Source organism: Dipodomys merriami, unplaced genomic scaffold (genome assembly GCF_024711535.1).
Source record: "Dipodomys merriami isolate MVZ:Mamm:240054 unplaced genomic scaffold, mDipMer1.0.p SCAF_10, whole genome shotgun sequence".
Lineage (NCBI taxonomy): Eukaryota > Metazoa > Chordata > Mammalia > Rodentia > Heteromyidae > Dipodomys > Dipodomys merriami.
The window spans coordinates 20,796,540-20,816,750 of NW_027202271.1; the positions used below are offsets into that span (position 1 = coordinate 20,796,540).

The window sequence follows — 20,211 nt, forward strand, 5'->3', positions numbered from 1 at the left end:
TTGCCTCCAAGACACACCTTCCACTCCAGTGATTGGTCAGAAATCTCATTTACTTCCTCCCCTTTACTGTCTAGGGGCGGGACCTAATTAATAATTAGCCCGGGAGCCACACAGCTCATTTTCGAGAATCTTAAACCGAGCCTCAGAAACGAAACTGATTTGGGGACCGAGGTGGGAAGGGGTGGGGCCGGAATTTCGATACTCTGGGATCGGAAGGGGAGGGCTGAAGTAATTTAAAAAAACAGTAATTATTAATACTTTAGATTTATAGTATTGTTTTTAATTTCTACGACCACTCGTTCAGATGAAAATGACCATTTCCACTTAAAATGTATTTGTGTGTGTGTGTGTGTGTGCACACGTGCGCTTGAACTCAGGGCCTGGACACTATTCTTGAGCGGTTTCACTCAAGTTGGTTCTCTACCACTTGAGCCACAGCTCCTCTTTCGCCTTTTTGCTGCCTAATTGGAAATAAGAGTCTCAGAGACTTTCCTGCCTGGTCTGGCTTCGAACCTCAATATTCAGATCTCAATCACCTGAGTGGCTAGGATTACAGGCTTGAGCCACAGGAGCCCTGCCCCACGTTAGAAATTTAAACATGTAGCTTAAGAAAAATAATACTAGTGAGGCACTCAATGGAGCCTGGAATTAAAAAAAAAAAAAAAAGCTTCTAACTCCAAAATCCCAACATTTTAAATTCTTACATTTTATAGCAATGCCTTTTTCTTGGATAACAAATATAAATCAATCAGAAATTTGGATCACAGTTTTGGATTTTGAGTACACCAGATGCAGCTTGTCAGAATATTTTATTTATTCCTCTTTGGTTACCATCTTTTATACCCCAAGACTCCCAGCCCCAAAATCCAAACCAACCCTTTTGAATAAGGCCCAGCCCCAGGAGGGAGGTGAACTTACTACTTCTATCAATGGAGCCATGGTAATTGTATATTCCCAGTCACTCACATCTGATGTACTTCTTAAGCCCTCCTTGCTAGGGGTGTTTACCTCTGTTTTTGCATGGTAATACTCAATCAGCTTGTGAACTCCAGCCTTCAAAGCTGGTTTAAGTGCAGCACTGATGACTATGCCAGCAGGCCCTGCTGATGCTCCTGCCATGTACATCAGAAGGTCATAGCCCAGATCTATAGTCCCCTCTTTGCCCCGTTCCTTGGCCTTTTCAGAGCAATTCTGAACAGCATAATACATAGCTGTGCCCAAGTTGTAGTAGGTTCCCACTCCTGGCAACAGTTGGAGGAAATTGTACACTCTCTGTTCCTGATCATTGTCACAGTCCACCGTGGGGATGGAGCGCGGAGTCCTCTTTGGGTTTGGCTGATCCCTGGCTAACAGCTGCAGAGCAGAGGCCAGGGCTTCTACTGAGACTTCTTTCTTTGTCCTATTGCCTTTCTGGAGTCCTTGAAGATGCTGGATGAGGATCTGTGTAGCATTCACACCTCCCAAGCGGAAGAGCTGAAGCTGAAGGGCCCAAGCATCAGAGTGACAGCCAACTTCTTCCAGGGCATTTCTTAGAGCCAGGCCTACCAGAAACTTGGGTAGAGGGGCCATGTAGTTGAAGCCAGGCAGGGACTTTGGGTGCAGGGTCTGGCAGGATAAGGAGTCTGAGGAGGGCAGTTGAGGTCCCAAAGATGAAGGAAGGTACACTTTGGAGACATTTGCCTGCTTTCTCTCTGAAATGGCATCCACAGGAGACAGCAGGAGACAGCAAAGAAGCAGCTCAATTGCTGTTGTGACAAGTTTGCTGCTAGGCATGTCTGGAGCAAAGTACCCTGGAAAGGAGAGAACCCCAAACATATGAACTATTTTTCTTTTTCTTTTTGTCGGTCGTGGGGCCTGAACTCTGGGCCTGGGCGCTGTCCCTCAGCTCTTCAGCTCAAGGCGAGTGCTCTACCACTTGAGCCACAGCGCCACTTCCAGTTTTCTGGTGGTTTATTGGAGATAGGAGTCTCACAGTCTCTCCTGCCCAGGCTGGCTTTGAACCACGATCTTCAGATCTCAGCCTCCTGAGTAGCTAGGATTACAGGCGTGAGCCACCAGCGCCCGGCTCTATTTTTCTTTTTCTTTCTTTGCCAGTCCTGGGGCTTGAACTCAGGGCCTGGGTACTGTCTCTGAGCTTCTTTTGTTTAAGGCTAGTACTCTACTCTACCACTTGAGCCACAGCACCACTTCCTGCTTTTTCTGTTTGTTTGGTATTGAGGAATTGAACCCAGGGCTTCATGCATGCTAGGCAAGTGCTCTACCACTGAACCACATTCTCAGTCCTGTGAACTATTTTTCTAAGGGATGTAGTTTGAAAGGAGTCCAAGACTCAGGTAGGGGACACCTCATCCATCACCTACTTCCAAGTTTTGTTTTTTTTTTTGGGGGGGGGTGGTGGTGGTGGGCAGTACAGGGCATTGTGCCATGCAGTAGTTTTTCACTCAAGGTTGGTGCTCTCTTTTCTTTCTTTCTTTCTTTCTTTCTTTCTTTCTTTCTTTCTTTCTTTCTTTCTTTCTTTCTTTCTTTCTGTTTTTTATTTATCTCTTTTTTAATTGTGAAAATACTGTACAGAGGGGTTACAATTACATGGGCAAGACAATGAGTACATTTCTCATCAAGCATTGTAGCCTCCTCCTTTGTTTCCCCTTCCCATCCCATCCTCCCCCCCACCCAACCCTCCTCCCCCGCCCCCACCAAAGTTGTAAAGTTCATTTTCCACATAAGAACTTGTATGTCTCATTGTTGCAATGGGTCCACCTGTATCCCTATTTAAACGATTTGTTTTTTTCCCTTCCCCTCCACAAATTATAAAAACATCAAATACAGTGAAAGCACTTGAGCCACAGCACCACTTCTGGCTTTTTCTGATTAATTTATTGGAGATAGAGTCTCACAGACTTTCTTGTCTGGGCTGGCTATGAACCATGATCCTTAGATCTTAGCATCCTAAGAAGGTAGGATCACAGGTTTGTGGCTACCAGAGCCCAGCTTTTTAGTTAAAGGATTTGAAAACAGAAAACCCAACTGCTCCCACTTGGTCTCGCCTATTTTCAGGTCACAGGGACTTCCTCAGTTTCCTTTCCTCTCATTTATTGGGCCCCCCAATTTACCACAAAGTCCAGTCATAGAGAAGTAAGCTGCTTTGATAGGTTGGGTTGCTCCTCAATCCTGTTGTATCCAGGTCTCTCTCATGAGGAAAAGAGACATTTGCTTTCTGTGTCCAGTAAGGGACACTGGTTCTGCAAATATTTGTATTGGTTGCTCAAACCTTGTCCTCGTCAGACATTTAACCTCAATACCTAAGACCTTGACTTTTGAGATTTTCTATATATTCTTGCTCCAATCCCACTCTATGCACATGATAGGAACCAGAGAAATTCAGAATTGGATTACATGCTTATGATTCTCTCATTTTATTTCTCATCAATTTATTGATTTTGTGCTGGTACTGGTGCTTGCACTCAGGGTCAAGGCACTGTCTTTTTAGCTTCTTTCTTTTTGAAAAAAAAAAAAAATCCATCATGGGCTTGAACTCAGGGCTGGAGCAATGTCCCTGAGCTTTTTTGCTTAAGGCCAGCGCTTTACCACGGTGGCTACCGCTGCACTTCTTCTGGTTTTTAGATGGTTAATTATAGATGACAGTCTCATGGACTTTCCTGCCTGGGCTAGCTTAGAGCCACTGATCCTCAGATCTCAGCTTCCTGAGTATCTAGGATTACAGGCATAAGCCAGTGTCTGTCCTTTAGCTTTTTTGCTCAAGGTTGGCACTTTACCACTTTATCCTGAATTTCTGGCTTTTTTCCCTCTGGTTAATTGGAGGTAAAAGTCTTAAGGACTTGTGAGCTCAGTCCTCAGATCTCAGCCTCCTAAGTAGCTAGGATTTCAGGTGTGAGCCAACTAGTGCTCTTTTCAATTAAAAAATTAAGTTAGCATGTTGTAGTCCCAGAACTAGAAAGGAGATGTTGAGTTCAAGATCAGGCTGTGATTCGGTGTTCTCCCTCCACCCCCCCCCCCTTTTTTTTTTTTTGTCATTGTATGGCTTGAACTGAGGGCCTGGGCCCTGTCCCTGAGTCTTTTTGCACTCAAGGCTAGCACTCGACTACTTGAGCCACAGTGCCACTTCCGGTTTTTGAGTGGTTAATTGGAAATAATAGTCTCACAGGGGATTTTTCTGCCTGGGCTGGCTTTGAATCAAGATCCTCAGATCTCACCCTCCTGAGTAGCTTGCTCTCTTCCTTTTGTGTAGCTGGGATTACAGGTATATTACAATTTATTGGTTGAAATGGTATTTTACTTTGTGCCAGGCTGGCCTCAAACCTTGCTTCTCCCAATCTCTGAGTTGCAAGTAGTTAGCATTGCAGTTGTGAGCATGGCACCAGTCCCAACTATTGTTATATAATCCCACCTTCTCTCTTAACCTTACCAAAATTACTGGGAAACCAGTAAGCTGATTTTCCTCCCCAAATATAAGGATATAGCACTTGCAAATATTTACTCTTTTTGAACCAGACTTTGCCCTTGTCACCTTTGTCCTGTGCTGAAAAACTGGCCTTTCTTTCTTTTCTCTTTGCTCAATTTATCTCATTTTCTTTCCTTCCCTTCCCCTCCCCCCCTCATTTTCTCCTTGTCAGTCCTGGGGCTTGAACTCAGGTCCTGGTCTTTTGTCCCAGAGCTCTTTTACTCAAGGTTAGAACTCTACCATTTTGAGTCAAGCTCCACTTCTGGTTTGGGGGTGGTTATTTGGAGATAAGACTCTCACGGACTTTCTTGCCTGGTCTGGCTTTGAACTTCGATCCTCAGATCTCATCCTCCTTAGTAGCTAGGATTACAGCCATGAGCCACTAGTGCTAGGTACTGTGTGTGTGTGTGTGTGAGAGAGAGAGAGAGAGAGAGAGAGAGAGAGAGAGAGAGATCCTGGTGCTTGAATTCAGAGTCTGAACTCTGTCCCTGAGCTTTTGTGTTCAATGTTGGGACTCTACCACTTGAGCCACAGCTCCACTTCCAGCTTTTGGGTAATTGATTGGAGATAAGTCTCAAAAACTTTGCTGGCTGGGCTGGCTTTGAACTGTGATCCTCTGATCTCAGCCAACTGAGTAGCTAGAATTGTAGGTGTGAGCTACTAGGACCCAGTTTGCCCCATGTTCTTTTGCCTTCTTTCTTTCCCTTCTTCCATCCTTCCTTCCTTATTCCTTTCTTCCTTCTGTTTTTTCTTTTTTTTTCTTTCTTCCTCCCTTCTTTCTTTCTTTTGTGCTGGTACTGGGAATTGAATTCAGGGCCTGGACAGCATCCTTTCGCTCTCTCACTCAAGTCTGGCACTGTACTATTTGAACCACACCTCCAATTCCAGCTTTTTACTAGTTTATTGGAGATAAGAGTCTCATGGACATTTCTTTCTTTTTTTTTTTTTTTTTTTTTGGGGGGGGTCCATTCGTGGGCCTGAATTCTGGGCCTGGGCGCTGTCCCTCAGCTCTTCAGCTCAAGGCTAGCGCTCTACCACTTGAGCCACAGCGCCACTGAGTCACCTTCCCAGCCCCTCATGGACATTTCTTATTGGGCTGGCTTGGAACCATGATCCTCAGATCTCAGCCTCCTTCCTGATAGCCAGGATTACAGTTGTGGGCTACTGCTGCCCAACACTTTTTATATTCTTACCATAGTTTTTTGTTTTGTTTTGACACATGGCTTCACTATGTAGCTCAGGCTGGTCTCCAGCCTCTGGGGTGCTGGGATTACTGGCTTATACCACCACACCCGACTCTTCACTACAATAATTAAAAAGTAAATAAAAAACCAAAACCTAAAAAGAGGAAGTGAGATTTTTTTGTTGTTGGTCATGGATCTTGAATTCTGGGCCTGGGCACTGTCCCTGAGCTCTTTAGCTCAAGTGTTCTACCACTTAAACCATAGCACCACTTCTGGTTTTCTGGTGGTTAATTGGAGATAAGATTCTCATGGACTTCTCTGCCCGGGCTGGATTTGGACCACGATCCTCAGATCTCAGCCTCCTAAGTAGCTAAGATTACAGGCATGAGCCACTGGTGCCTGGCAAGATTTCTTCTTGGGGGGGGGGGGATAGGGCTGGTCTAGGGGCTTTAACTCATGCCCTGGGCACTGTCCCTAAGCTGTGTAACTCAAAGCTAGTGCTGTTACCACTTGAGCTACAGCTCCACTTCTGGCTTTTTGGGTGGTTGACTGGAAATAAGAGTCTCATGAACTTTACCAAGGCTGGCCTTGAACCTCAGTCTTCAGATCTCAGCTCCCTGACAAGTAAGGAAATAGGCAATTAAGGGGTTCAAGGATGCTACTCCTATTTTCACTCCTTAGTCTCCAAAAAAAGCACGTAACCACCAAGGGAGTTAAAACCAAAGCTAGGAAGTGGTGCTTGCCTTGAGCTGAAGAGCACAGGGAAAGCGCCTAAGCCCAGAGTTCAAGCCCCACAACTGACCAATTAAAAATAAATAAATAAATAAAGTTCCTTTCTTAAAAAAAAAAAAAAAAACAAAGCTAGTCACCAGTGGCTCATACCTGTAAGGCTAACTACTAAGGGGCTAAGCTCAGAGGATGAAGGTTCAAGACCAGCTCAGGCAGACATATCTGTGAGACTCTTACCTCCAATTAACCACCAAAAACCTGGATGTGGAGGCGTGGCTCAAGAGATAGAGTGCAGTTTTGAGTGAAAAAGCTAATGGACAGTGATCAGATACAATGTATCTCAATATCATTTGTCCTTCATTTCCCCCTTCCCTTTCTCCTAAGTCCTATAGTTGCATTAATATTTTACACACACACACACACACACACACACACACACACACACACACTCACACACACACACACACACACTCACACACACACACACACACACTCACACACACACACACACACACACATCTTTTTTCTTTTCTGCTTGTGCTGGGGCTTGAACTCAGGGCATGGCTGTGTCCCTGAGCCAATCTGTGCTCAAGGCTAGTGCTCTATCATTTGAGTCACAGCACCAGTTCTGAATAGTTTATTGGAGATAAAAGTCTCATGGACTTTCTTGACCAGGCTGGTTTTGAACCATGATCCTCATTCCTCAGTCTCCTGAGTAGCTGGGTTACAGGCATGAGCTACCAGTGCCCAGCTTTGTACATCTTTTAAATCTTGATTATGCAAATGAGAACATGCTACCTGTCACTTAATGAGCTTGGTTTATCTCATTCAACATCATGATTTCTAAGTCCATGCATTTTCTTGCAAATAACATAATTTTCACCTTTTGTGTGTGTGTGTACTAGGGTGTGAATCAGAGTACTCTGCTGTTACTCAACCCCTTGAGCACATGTGCAGCCCTGCCCCTTGCTGATTATTTTGAAGATGGTCTCACAAACTTTTTGGCCTGAATAGAAGCTTCCTAAGAACTAGGTTCACAGGTGTGAGCCACTTATGCCCAGCTATAGTTTTTATTATTTATTTATTTATTTTTGGGGTCCAGTCATGGGGCCTGAACTCTGGGCCTGGGCGCTGTCCCTCAGCTCTTCAGCTCAAGGCTAGCGCTCTACCACTTGAGCCACAGCGCCACTTCCGGCTTTTTTCTTTTTGCTTATGTGGTGCTGAGGAATCGAACCCAGGGCCTTGAGCATGCAAGGCAAGCGCTCTACCACTGAGCTACCTTCCCAGCCCCCTAGGTTTTATTTTTTTATGGTGTGTGTGTGTGTGTGTGTGTGTGTGTGTGTGTGTGTGTGTGTGTGTGTGTGTGCGTGTGTGTGTGTGTGTGTGTGTGTGCGCGTGCGTGCGTGTGTGTGTGTGTGTGTGTGGAGAAAGGGAGAGAGAGAGAGAGAGAAAGAGAGAGAGAGAGAATATACTTTATCTACTCACCAGTTGTTCAACATGCTGGCTGATTCTACTAGTTGGCAATTTTGAGCAGAGTTACAATATATATGGATATGCAGGTATTACTCTTGTATACTTTTTTCCAACCTATGATCCTCCTTCCTCTACGTTCAAGTAGCTGGGATTTTTTATTTTAATTTTTGAGATTCTGGGGCCTGAATGCCAGGCCCTTTACCTGACAGGCAGGCTCTCTACCACTTGAGCCATGCATGCCTCCAGCTCTTTTTGGTCTGGTTACTTTTTAGAAAGGGTCTCACTGTTTTGCCTGGGCCAGCCTACATGGTGATTCTATTTATATTTCTAGGGAAAGAGTGGAAACAGAAAAAAGAAAGTCTAACTGTCTCTTTAACATTTTATTTTATTTTATTTTTGCCAGTCCTGGTGTTTGAACTCAAGGTCTGGGCACTGTCCCTCAGTTTCTTTTGCTCAAGGCTAGCATTCTACTACCTGAGCCACAGCACCACTTCTGGCTTTTTCTGTTTATGTGGTACTGAGGAATTGAACCCAGGGCTTCATGCATGCTTGGCTCAATCTTCTGTCCTGGGGATGATCACTGGAAAGAAAAGGAGGATAAGGGAATGTAGTGCTTTCTGAAAGTGATGAGGAATCCCGATATATTATGTTACAATACTCTCCGGAGGTGTGACCCACCTCCAGCAGAAAGCCCAAGGAGCAGACCAACAAGGGGCCTATGCGTCACTCACAGATTGCATCTCGGGCATACTGCTTAAGACTGGGAAAAGCAAGACTGACTATAGACAAGTCCATCAGCACTGTTGTCTGTAGTTCCTGGGCCCTAGATCTAGGGAAAAGCCCAGGACTCTACTGCTTCCAATTCAATCAGAGAAGGTTCTCTGACTTTCCCAACTGATTTAAATTCACCAACCTAAAACAAATCTATCTCCACCCCTAGGCTTCGGGCTTGTCACTCGTCTTCATCTTCATCCTCAATCTGAAACCGTTTCTTCCTGTAGATTACTGGAGATCCCAGCTTGGGCTCTACAGGAACAAGAGTAAGGCAGAAAAAGAAAGAGACAGAGAGAGAGAATGAAATCTAAGTAGGTTAAAGGTAAGGCAGGTAGTAGATTCTGTCTCCAAATTAAAGACAGAGTAAAAGAAAAAGTAGGTCCCATTAAGACTCCCTACTTTTGCTGCTGCCCTCGTCTTCCTCATCGCTGTCCAGCAGTTGCCGCTTCTTGGGCGCCACCGTCCCTTGCTCTTTATCATCAGCAGTCTCCTCCTCTGAAGTGACCACAAAATCACTGGGTCAAAATTAGGAAACTGGGTCTGCATAGTCTCAAAATACCCTCTGGCCCAACCTAGACAGCACAAAGTAAGTAGAATTCAGGGAATATGCTTAGATGAGCATTTGCTCTTTACCGTCTGAGGACACGAGGCCTGCTCTGTTTTTATGGGCTAATGAGAGGGTACTCGAGGTTTCTGCTTCGTGCTCCTCCCTGGGACCCTGCTCTCCAGGGACTCTTGGCTCTAGCTCTGACTGTAGCTTCTCTTCTGCCTCCTTTGGTTGACTCAAAGAAGCTGCCACTCTCCGGAGCTGGGTGGGGCTAAGCTTGGCTGGAATTCGCCAGAAGGTTTCCTAGAAGAACACAGCAGAGAAAAATGACAATGAATGTTCATTGTTCATCAGCTTTTTACACTGTTCATATAAATGTAGGATATAAACATATCCTATATTTTTTTTCCAGAGCAGAGGACCAAGCTTGCCACAAGTGCTCTTCTACTGAGTTAAATCTCCAACATTTATATATTTTTATTGGATAAAGATGACCCTACAGTGGTAAAGATCCTCAAGAGTTGTGAACTCTACTTATTGTTTATAAAATATGACCAATGGGCTGGGAATGTGGTTTAGTAGTAGAGTGCTTGCCTAGCATGCATGAAGACTTTGATTCCTCAGTACCATATAAACAGAAAAAGCTGGAAATGGTGCTGTGGTTCAAATTGTAGAGTGCTAGCACTGAGCAAAAGAAGCTCAGGGACAGTGCCCAGACTCTGAGTTCATGCCCCAGGATTGGCAAAAAAAAAAAAAAAAGAAAAGAAAGAAAGAGAAAGAAATAAAATAAAATATGACCAGTGTTTATCACCATGCCTACTATTATGAGATTCCTAGTAAATAGACTTGTTAACTAACTAAATAAATGAATAGATCCTGGGGACCTCAGGGTGAACCAGTTATGATCCTTACTCTCAAGGAACTCACAACCAATAGTAGAAAGATTGAATGTTCAGTCATACCAAAGAATTGGGCTGAATGAAGTGAATGAACAAATTTCAGCTGTCAAAGTGGCCACTTTTGCTTCAGAAGTTGAAAGGTTAATAGGGACAACTTCTTTGAGGAAGTGACAATAGATCTGATTCTCAAGGGCAGGCTAATTCAACAGGAAGATGGGTGCAGGGAGGGTGTGCATGCATGCAGGTCTGGGTGCATTCCAATAGAGGAAAAGGCATGGAAAGGCCTAGCACTGGAGGGTGGAAAGTAGTCGCAGATGTCAGGTGGAAAGCAGGAGTGTGAGTGGAATGGTCATGGATCTTCCATTTGGAGATTGTGGACTGTGTCTTGCAACTAGTGAGAAAACAGCAAGTGCTCTGCACAGGGGAGAGATATCACTGAAACTATTTGGGGGCAGTGTGGAACATAGATTCAGGGAAGGGGAGATTAGAGAGGAAGATGGCAAGCTGGTTTGTGGATGTATCTTAGCCAGTCATGACAAGGCAACAGGATGGACAGAGGACAATGGTAATGAAGAGGTATTTGACTGGACCAACATGCACTAGTCGACATGGCGATGGCTGTACTTGCCTGTCCGGAGGCGGGGGGCCGAATCTTTAGTTTGCGCAGCAGCTGCTGAAACTGTTCATTTTCCATTGCTTCCTCATTTTCTTCCGTCAGTGGCACCAATGGAATAGCCTGGGAGCAGCCTAGTACAAGATCAAGAGTCATGTGGAAAGAGGAAAAGAAAGAACTGCTCCTCAATCCCACAACCAGGTCTAGTGGCCTCCAGTGCTCCTAACACCATCCTCTGTTCACCTACCGTCCTCTTCCCGATCATCTGCCGCTCGTAGCAGGCAGTTCTGGAGCCACAAGAGTGGAGCAGAAAAGCCTAAAGGGAAAATGCAAACATAGTTGGTCCTTACTCCCATTTCAGCCTTCTACCTAAGAACCCTCTCTCGACTTCAGTCCTCACCTTCCTCATGTAGGCCTTGGCCAAGGTTTTCAGTTGAAAGAAACAAGCTACCCTGAGCATGTTCTGCTTCCAAACCCTCCTCTTTCTCTCCATCTTCTTCGTTCTCTTCTTCTGGCAAGTTTTCTTCTTCTTCCTCCAGATCTTCCTGCCAAAAATCTTTCACGGACTGTTCCCCATTAGGCTAAAATTCATTGGGGGACAAGAGGATGAGAAGAGAGGCCACAAGGGATGCTTAGTGGAGACTTCTAGTTACTGATCACCCCCCTGGAGAGACTTAGTCAAAACAGCCTGAGACAAGAAGAATTTGGGTGGGTGGGCTCCTCCTAAGGAACATTTCACAGGGGGTAGGCCCAGGCTGACCAGGCCAGGGCAAGGGAGTTACCAGGCTTGAGGGTGCCAGCTTCTTCCTCCGTTTCTTGTATAGCTCCTGCCGCTTAGTCACCAACCCCAGTGCTAGCAGTTTATCCACTATTCGGGCCCGTGAACGTTTGGCCGTAATATTCTTCATGATATAACCAAGAACATCTATGGGAAGGTAGCATATGAATATTCAAGGGTAACAAGAGAGAGGATGAAATCCCATGTGTTTGGAAAGAAGTTAGTTCATACCAGGCACCAATGGCTCATGCCTATCCTAGCTGCTCAGGAGGCTGAGATCTGAGGATTGAGGTTCAAAGCCAGCCTGGGCAGGAAAGTCCATGAAACTCTTATCTCCAATGAACCACCAGAAAACAGGAAGTGGCACTGTGACTCAAAGTGGTACAGCACTAGCCTTGAGTGAAAAAGATTAGGGATAATGCTCAGGCCCAAGTCTAAGTCCCATGACCAAAAAACAAAAAGCTCAATAGGAAGTATACTCATTACCTTACTCAGGTAACTGTAACCCCTTTGTACAGTATCTTAACAATAAAAAATATATATTAAAATTTTTAATTAAAAATATATTTTTTAAAAAGCTAAGGGACAGTACACCCAGGCTCTGAGTTCAAGCCCCAGTATTAGCACCAAAAAAAAGAGAGGCTAGCTCCTGGAGGCATGGCTCAAGTGATAGATAAGAGTGTCTGCCTAGCAAGCACAAGACCCTATGTTCAAACTCTAGTACTACCAAAAGGAAAAAACAGCTCAATTCACCCCCAAAATGACCTTACAAATATAAGAAGTGGCAGAAGGGATGGAGAAGTTTCATTAAGAATAAACAGCAGGGGCTGGGAAGGTGGCTCAGTGGTAGAGCGCTTGCCTTGCATACTCGAGGCCCTGGATTCGATTCCTCAGCACCACATAAGCAAAAAGAAAAAAGCCGGAAGTGGCGCTGTGGCTCAAGTGGTAGAGCGCTAGCTAGCCTTGAGCTGAAGAGCTGAGGGACAGCGCCCAGGCCCAGAGTTCAGGCCCCACGACCGGACCCCCCCCCCCCCCAAAAAAGAATAAACAACAGAGGGGCTGGGAAGGTGGCTCAGTGGTAGAGTACTTGCCTTGCATGCCTGAGGCCCTGGGTTTGATTCCTCAGTACCACATAAGCAAAAAGAAAATAGCCGGAAGGGGTGCTGTGGCTCAAGTGGTAGAGCGCTAGCCTTGAGCTGAAGCGCTGAGGGACAGCGCCCAGGCCCAGATCCCGGAGCTTCCTCTCACTCACCATCTGAGTCCCGGAACTCCTCATAAAGCCGCTGCAGCTCCAGCTCCTGATCTTCTGTCCACAGTACAATCTGGGATCCTTTCCTGTTTAGGGAGGTGTCAGTGGAAAAGGAGACCCAGGGAAGGAACTGAGGATTTCCCCTCCCGATGACTTCCAGAACCTGCTCCTCTACCTTTGGAAGTCCTTCACGCTGTCAGCCAGCCCCAGGCGTACCAGATGGTGGATGACCTGCTTGCGTGTCCGAGTACTTCTCAGGTGTGCCAAGATGATTTCCACCACATCTTGGCCTGGGGTGGGAAGGGAGGGAAGAAGTAAAGAACAGAGCTAGAGCTCAGGCTGCCCAACTCAGAACCTTGTCAGATCTTCCAGCCTCATACCTTCCATGTCCTTATGGGCCAGGTACAGTTCCCGAAGCTGGGCCTCTTCCTCAGGACTCCACACTGGGGCTCTGCGACCCGAAGACCTGAGTGGTGAAAGAGGAGTGAGTAGGTGGCTAGCCTGAGAGGGAACCAAAAGTCCTCTATGATCAATTCTTTTTTTTTTTTTTGTCAGTCATGGGGCCTGAACTCTGGGCCTGGGCGCTGTCCCTCACCTCTTCAGCTCAAGGCTAGCGCTCTGCCACTTGAACCATAGTACCACTTCCAGCTTTTTCTGCTTATGTGGTGCTGAGGAATCGAACCCAGGGTTTCATGCGTGTGAGGCAAGCACTCTACTGAGCCACCTTCCCATCCCTATGATCAATTTTTTTGTTGTTGTTATTGATGGCATGGAGCTTGAACTCAGAGCTGTCCCTGAGCTCTTTTTGTTCAAGGCTAGCACTCTACCACTTTGAGCCACAGTGCCACTTCCAATTTTTTGGTGGTTAATTGGAGAGAAAAGTCTTATGAACTTTCTTACTCAGGCTGGTGTAGAACTGCAATTCTCAGACCTTAGCCTCTGGAGTAGCTAGGATTACAGGCATGAGCCACCAGACTCTGCCAATTCTTTTTTTTTTTTTCCCTCTTTCTCTCTCTCCTCTTTTTAATTTTTGTGGAACTGGAGTTTAAACTCAGGATCTTGTGCTTTCTAGGCAGCTACCACTTGGAGTCATGCTTCCTAGCCTCCAATCAGTTCTTTTTTTTTTTTTTTTCCAGTCATAGGGCGGGAACTCTGGGCCTGGGTGCTGTCCCTGAGCTCTTCAGCTCAAGGCTAGAGCTCTGCCACTTGAGCCACAGCGCCACTTCTGGCCTTTTCTGCTTATGTGGTGCTGAGGAATCGAACCCAGGGCCTCATGCATGCAAGGCAAGCACTCTACCACTGAGCTACCTTCCCAACCCCTCCTCCCCGCCAATCAGTTCTAAAAGGATCAAGAAAGGTGAGGCAGGTAACTCAAAGGAACCACTTAGTAAAACCTTCCCTGCACCCTCCTTCTACTCAGGAACACACAGTCAAACTACAAGGTTTTCCTGCTTGGGCCTATGGAACTTGTCCCTTCAAGGACTGAGTTTTATGGGAAAAAAGAGCAATGTGAATGGAATGGAGTTGCATATTAAGGAGGGCACACATTTCTAAGAATCCTCTCATTTCTTAAATACTTTCTTTTAAACTCCTGATCCTTCTGCCTCAGCCTCCTGAATACTGAGATCACATGTGATACTACCATATTCAGCTTGGTTGCCAGAATAGTTTGAGAGGGAACCTACAGACTCCCTGGGGGACACCCCACTCCCACCTCTGTGAAGGCCAATGACAGAGAAGGGAACTATGGCAGAAATAGAAGACATAGCCTCCAGTCTCCTCTCTTGGGGTAACCTCAGGTAAAGTATTCACTTCCCTTTCTGGGCCTGTTATTAACTACTGAAAGGGGAAGAAACATTAGATGGAATGAGCTACAAGCTCTTCTAGTTTTGGTCCTTTGTGAGTCTGCATTACGCCTTTCCCCTTCTGCCCATCCTTCCCCATTCCCAAGCTCACCCACTGTCCAGCGAGCCATAGCCCTCAGTCATCTCTCGGACCACAGCTGTGTTCTTCCAGAATAACAGCTCCACAAAGGCTTTCTGGTTGATTGCAGCCAATGCAAAGAACTTGCCCAGGATATATTTGGCAAAAGTCACTAGCTCCTATAGGAGAGGGAGGCTGAGGATATCTTGGTCCAAATGAATACACAGACCTGTCCCTAGTTATTTCTTCTCCTCCCTTAGACTCTTCTGTCTACCCCCATGCAGCTCCCTCAGCCTGTCTGCTGACTTTCTTGTCTTCTTCTCTCCCAGTCCTCGACACACACACACACACACACACACACAGCCCCCATTCCTTGGTAGCCTCTCACTTTGTAGGCTCCAGCAGCAGGGTCATTAAGCAGACGGTTGAAGAGGCAAAAGACTGAAAGCTGGAAAAGAAGGGCTTCCATTTTGAGGTCATAGGCGACCCGGTGCAACATCTTGACAATGCAGTGGTTAGTGTGGGCACTATTCTGCTGGTAGCTTCGCAGCAGAAGCACATAGGCTCGCACAATAGTTGAGGAGGCATAACTGTACCAAAACAGGAAGGAGAGGGGAGGTCAGCATCAGATCCACGTTCATCCTCACAGCTGCCACCTGGGACTGACTTCTCAGCGCATACCGTTTCAGATAGTCCAGAAAGTTGAACTCTTTCTCTGAAACCTGAACCACCTGCAACTCCTCCTCGGCCTCCTCCTCCTCTTCTTCTTCTTCTTCTGCAATTCCCTCAGCTGGGCCCTGTTGTCCTATACGAAGAATGAGATCATTATGTCTCTGTGATGGTCGTGCTGAAGCAGAGCTGGGAGGAGATATGCGGGAATGTGGGAGTGGAGACTCACGGGGAAGTGGGGCAGACAGGATTTGTTTCAGCAACTGCACCTCCTCCTCCGGGGAAATGTCTAGAGAGCCGAACACATCTCCTTCTGGCCATACCTCCCTGGAGCACACACACAACAAAAGCCTTAGCCATAGGAAATCTGAGTTGCAATTAGAAATGGGAGAAGGAATTTAGACCTATTTTAGTTTTCAGCTAGAAAGAGAATGTAAACTATTACTGCAGGGATGCAACAATACCAGAAAAAAATTTCCTCAGAGGGCACGTTGCAATGAAAACTATTTAAGAATAAAATGCAAACAACCTAAACAGTCACACTTAGCTGATCAAATGTACACAATGTCTGAGAGGCATTAATGATTATTAAAATATAGGTGACAAGAAAGTATTCTTTTTTTTTTTTGGGGTCGGTCATGGGGCCTGAACTCTGGGCCTGGACGCTGTCCCTCAGCTCTTCAGCTCAAGGCTAGCGCTCTACCACTTGAGCCACAGCACCACTTCCGGCTTTTTTCTTTTTGCTTATGTGGTGCTGAGGAATCGAACTCAAGGCAAGTGCTCTACCACTGAGCCACCTTCCCAGTCCCAAGAAAGTATTCTTAAAATGTTCTGAAAACAATACTGAAAGTCAGCATACACAATTTTCCTTCCTTCCTCCTCCTTTTCCTCCCTCCCTCTTACCTTCCCTTCTTTCCCCTTTTTCCCTTCCTCATTTCTCTCTCTCTTCTGGCACTAGAGGGCTTGAATTCAGGGGCCTCATACATAGTCGGTTTACTGGATCAAAGCTGGTATTCTATCACATGCCTTCAGACTGATTTTTTTGCTGCTTAATTGGAGATGGAGTCTTGGAGACTTTTCTGCCCAGTCTGGCTTTAAACCCTAAGCCACCAGCACATATCTTTCCCCCTGTCCCCTTAGATTTAAAAAATATCACTGTGGGTTAAGAATATGACTTAGTGGTAGAGTGCCTGCCTAGCATGCATGAAACTCTCTGATTCTTCAGTACCACATACACAGAAAAAGCCGGAAGTGGTGCTGTGACTCAAGTGGTAGAATGCTAGCCTTGAGCAAAAGAAGCTCAGGGACAGTGCCCAGACCCTGAGTTCAAGTCCCAGGACTGGCTAATAATAATAATAATAATAATAATAATAATGATAATAATATCATCATGATCACTGTGTAGCCTAGTGATCCTCGTCTCAGAAGTTGAGAGTTGTGATTATAGGCATTCATCACCATGCCTACCTCCTTCACTTGTATATATTATATACATCACAGAACAAGACACTTAAGGTTACTCAACAAAATGTTAACAATGGTTATCTTTGGCTAGTAGAATTATCTTTAGGGGCTGGGAAGGTGGCTCAGTGGTAGAGCACTTGCCTTGCATGCCTGAGGCCCTGAGTTTGATTCCTCAGCACCACATAAGCAAAAAGAAAAAAGCCGGAAGTGGTGCTGTAGCCCAAGTGGTAGAGCACTAGCCTTGAGCTGAAGAGCTGAGGGACAGCGCCCAGGCCCAGAGTTCAGGCCCCACGACCAGACCAAAAAAAAAAATAATAATAATTATCTTTATTTTTTCCTTCCAATGTCTGATATTTCTCAAACAGAAAAAAACTCCAGTTAGCCAATCAAAGATCTCATGGACTCAGTACTCAGTATGAGCTCTGATGGGACTTCCCTCTCCTTCAGACTGAGAACCCTGTACCATAAAAGGCTTACTCATGCCTTTAAAGACCAGGAGGATGGGTGGACAGGACGCTTACCGGGCAGACCTCAGGAGGGCCAGGGCCTGTGGGGCCTGGCCAGCCAGGAGACAGTCTTGGATCCTCACCATGGCTTCTGCCCGCTGCTCTTCCACTGGCACCTCTGAGGCCGCATCAAAGGGAACTGGGGATTCTACACTGAACTCAGAATCCTAGAGATGGGCAAGGTGAGTTGAGGAGACCATCTACCCAGAGCACTACCCTTGGAAAAGATAGGGGCTCCGTAACTACCTACCTGGGCACAGCATTGCAGCTGCTCAGCAAGGGCTGGCCACATGGCCTCCAGCTCCTCTGGACTATGGGAGACATTACCAGAAGCTTGGTCTAGAAAGTTCTTCTTCTTTTTCTTCTTCTTCTTTCGTTTGTTCTATGGGGAAAGAAGTGGATAAGGATAGTAGGAGACTGAGGAAGTCTTTTTTTTTTTTTGGGGGGGGGGTCCGGTCACGGGGCCTGAACTCTGGGCCTGGGCGCTGTCCCTCAGCTCTTCAGCTCAAGGCTAGCACTCTACCACTTGAGCCACAGTGCCACTTCCGGCTTTTTTTCCTTTTGCTTATGTGGTGCTGAGGAATCAAACCCAGGGCCTCAGGCATGCAAGGCAAGCGCTCTACCACTGAGCCACCTTCCCAGCCCTGAGGAAGTCTTTATGCATCCATGTCTTCATTATTATAAAACTAATGAAATGGTCATTTACACAGTGCCCATTATGCACTGCTCTTTAGCAATGGGAAGCAACATAAACAGTGTACTTTCACTTTTTTTCCATCTTTTTTTTTTTTTTTTTTGGTTGGTTGTGGGGCTTGAACTCTGGGCCTGGGCGCTGTTCCTCAGCTCTTCAGCTCAAGGTGAGTGCTCTCCCACTTGAGCTACAGTGCCACTTCTGGTTTTCTGGTGGTTTATTGGAGATAGGAGTCTCACAGTCTCTCCTGCCCAGGCTGGCTTTGAACCGCGATCCTCAGATCTCAGCCTCCTGAGTAGCTAGTATTACAGGAGTGAGCCACCAGTGTCCGGCTTTTCCATCTTTTTACTGTGTGTGTACATAACAGTCCTAGGGATTGAACTCAGATCCTAAGTGCTGTCCCTGAGGTTTTGTGCCTAAGGCTAGTGCTCTACCACTTGAGCTACCACAGCTCCATTTCTGAATTTTTGGAAGTTTATTGGTGATAAGGATATCATTGGGGCTGGGAAGGTGGCTCAGTGGTAGAGTGTTTGCCTTGCATGCATGAGGCCCTGGATTCGATTCCTCAGCACCACATAAGCAGAAAAAGCCAGAAGTGGGCCTGAGGCTCAAGTAGAAGAGCGTTAGCCTTGAGCTGAAGAGCTGAGGGGACAGTGCCCAGGCCCAGAGTTCAGACCCCACAACCCACAAAAAAAAGAAAGTATCATAGATTTTCCTGACTGGGCTTACTTTGAACTGTGATCCTCAGATCACTACCTCCTGAGTAGCTAGGATTATAGGTGTGAGCCACCTGGCTTGAACAGTGTATTTTCTTGTTTCTGAGAAACTTATACTCTAGTGGGAGAGACAGACAAGTAAATAAGAAATTACATCACAAAGCAGATGATAGCTTTAATGCGGGTGAGCACAAAATGCCTATTTTCTAGAGTAAGAGAGTTTGCCAAAAAGCAGCAATAACTTAAGAAGCCTCCAGACAGAAGAGATTTACTCAAGAATCAAGAAAGATACATGAAAAATCTTGGTAAAAGACAAAGCTCAGCCGGGCCCTGGTGGTTCATACCTGTAATCTTAGCTACTCAGGAGGCTGAGATCTGAGGATCACAGTTCAAAGCCAGCCTGGGCAGAAAGTCTGTGAGACTCTTATCCCCAATTAACCACTGGAAGTGGCACTGTGGCTCAAGTGGTAGAGCACTTGTCTTGAGCTGAAGAGATGAGGGACAGCGCCCAGGCCTAGAGTTCAGGCCCCATGACCAGACCCCCCCCCCAAAAAAAAATAACTAACATGATTAGATCCCTAATTTCCTTACTTTCAGTTTCAGGTTTTCTCCATTTGACCATAACATTTCTGAAACATACCAGGAAATACTACAGCATAATTTGTGAACTCTTAAAACTAGGAATGGCTCAAGGCTTATGTGCTTGTAAATGTTTACTAAATGTTTACTGAATTAATTATAGCAGCTCATGAATTAATCTAATGGGAAAAGGAAACTATGGTAGACTCACATAGGCAATACCACAGACCTTTTAGTATCATAAGAAATACATATTATGCTGTTAGAACTGTCTTTTCCTAGTTACTAGGCAAAGTTACTACTTAAGAGTTACTTTTAAAGTAGTTCTAACAAATCAGCTTAAGGTTGCAGTAAACCTGAGGAGAAAGAATTCTCTGTCCTTCACCCTCCTCTAGAGCTCTTTCCACACTAGGGGCTGCCTAGTACCTGCACCACTAGGTTCCCACGGCTCCGACAGAACCGCTCCAACATCTTGAGGAAGAGGTGAGTGGTTTCCACCAGGTCTCGAAGGAAAGAGCGGGGCTGACATCGCTCGTCAAACTTTCGAAAGAGTGTCAAGAACAGTTCTCGGTATTCCATCACATAGAAAATGTTGTCTAGGAGTGAGGAAGAGAAAGGAAGGGAAGGATTGGTCTGGGAAGCCTGGAAAATGAAAAGGTGAATGACGCTGGGATTGGGAAGAATGAGAAGGGATATGGTGGCACATGCCTGTAATTCCAACATTCCAGAGGCTGAGATAGGAGGATTACCAGTTGGATGCCAGCCTAGGCTACATGCTGAGATCTTGTCACAAAACACACACACACACACACACACACACACACACACACACACACACACACACACACACACACACACACACACACACACACACACACACACACACACACACACACACACACACACACACACACACACACACACACACACACACACACACACGGAAAGGGAGGGGATG

General features: G+C 45.9%; 2 protein-coding genes across 5 annotated transcripts in view; both read right to left on the bottom strand.

The window, feature by feature from the left end:
• Positions 1-790: 790 nt before the first annotated feature.
• Apof (apolipoprotein F) lies at positions 791-3,211 on the bottom strand. Its single transcript, XM_070036459.1, has 2 exons — positions 3,111-3,211; positions 791-1,790 (listed from the first exon to the last, which is right to left on the bottom strand). Exons 1-2 carry the CDS (start codon positions 3,124-3,126, stop codon positions 838-840), a joined length of 969 nt encoding a protein of 322 aa, XP_069892560.1. The 5' UTR covers positions 3,127-3,211; the 3' UTR covers positions 791-837.
• Positions 3,212-8,218: 5,007 nt separating this feature from the next.
• Timeless (timeless circadian regulator) overlaps positions 8,219-20,211 on the bottom strand; it is a 31,314-nt gene continuing 19,321 nt past the window's right edge. For all 4 annotated transcript variants that reach the window (XM_070043284.1, XM_070043309.1, XM_070043300.1 and 1 more), the window contains exons 13-30: positions 19,680-19,849; positions 17,518-17,649; positions 17,283-17,434; positions 15,527-15,624; positions 15,310-15,433; positions 15,017-15,218; positions 14,662-14,807; positions 13,086-13,171; positions 12,881-12,995; positions 12,709-12,791; positions 11,461-11,603; positions 11,079-11,259; positions 10,926-10,994; positions 10,694-10,812; positions 9,253-9,469; positions 9,019-9,114; positions 8,759-8,871; positions 8,219-8,425 (exon numbers count right to left, since the gene is read on the bottom strand). In XM_070043284.1, coding sequence (XP_069899385.1) covers positions 8,798-8,871; positions 9,019-9,114; positions 9,253-9,469; positions 10,694-10,812; positions 10,926-10,994; positions 11,079-11,259; positions 11,461-11,603; positions 12,709-12,791; positions 12,881-12,995; positions 13,086-13,171; positions 14,662-14,807; positions 15,017-15,218; positions 15,310-15,433; positions 15,527-15,624; positions 17,283-17,434; positions 17,518-17,649; positions 19,680-19,849 — 2,207 coding nt within the window. In that variant the 3' untranslated portion in view covers positions 8,219-8,425; positions 8,759-8,797. The remainder of the gene's footprint in view (positions 8,426-8,758; positions 8,872-9,018; positions 9,115-9,252; positions 9,470-10,693; positions 10,813-10,925; positions 10,995-11,078; positions 11,260-11,460; positions 11,604-12,708; positions 12,792-12,880; positions 12,996-13,085; positions 13,172-14,661; positions 14,808-15,016; positions 15,219-15,309; positions 15,434-15,526; positions 15,625-17,282; positions 17,435-17,517; positions 17,650-19,679; positions 19,850-20,211) is intronic.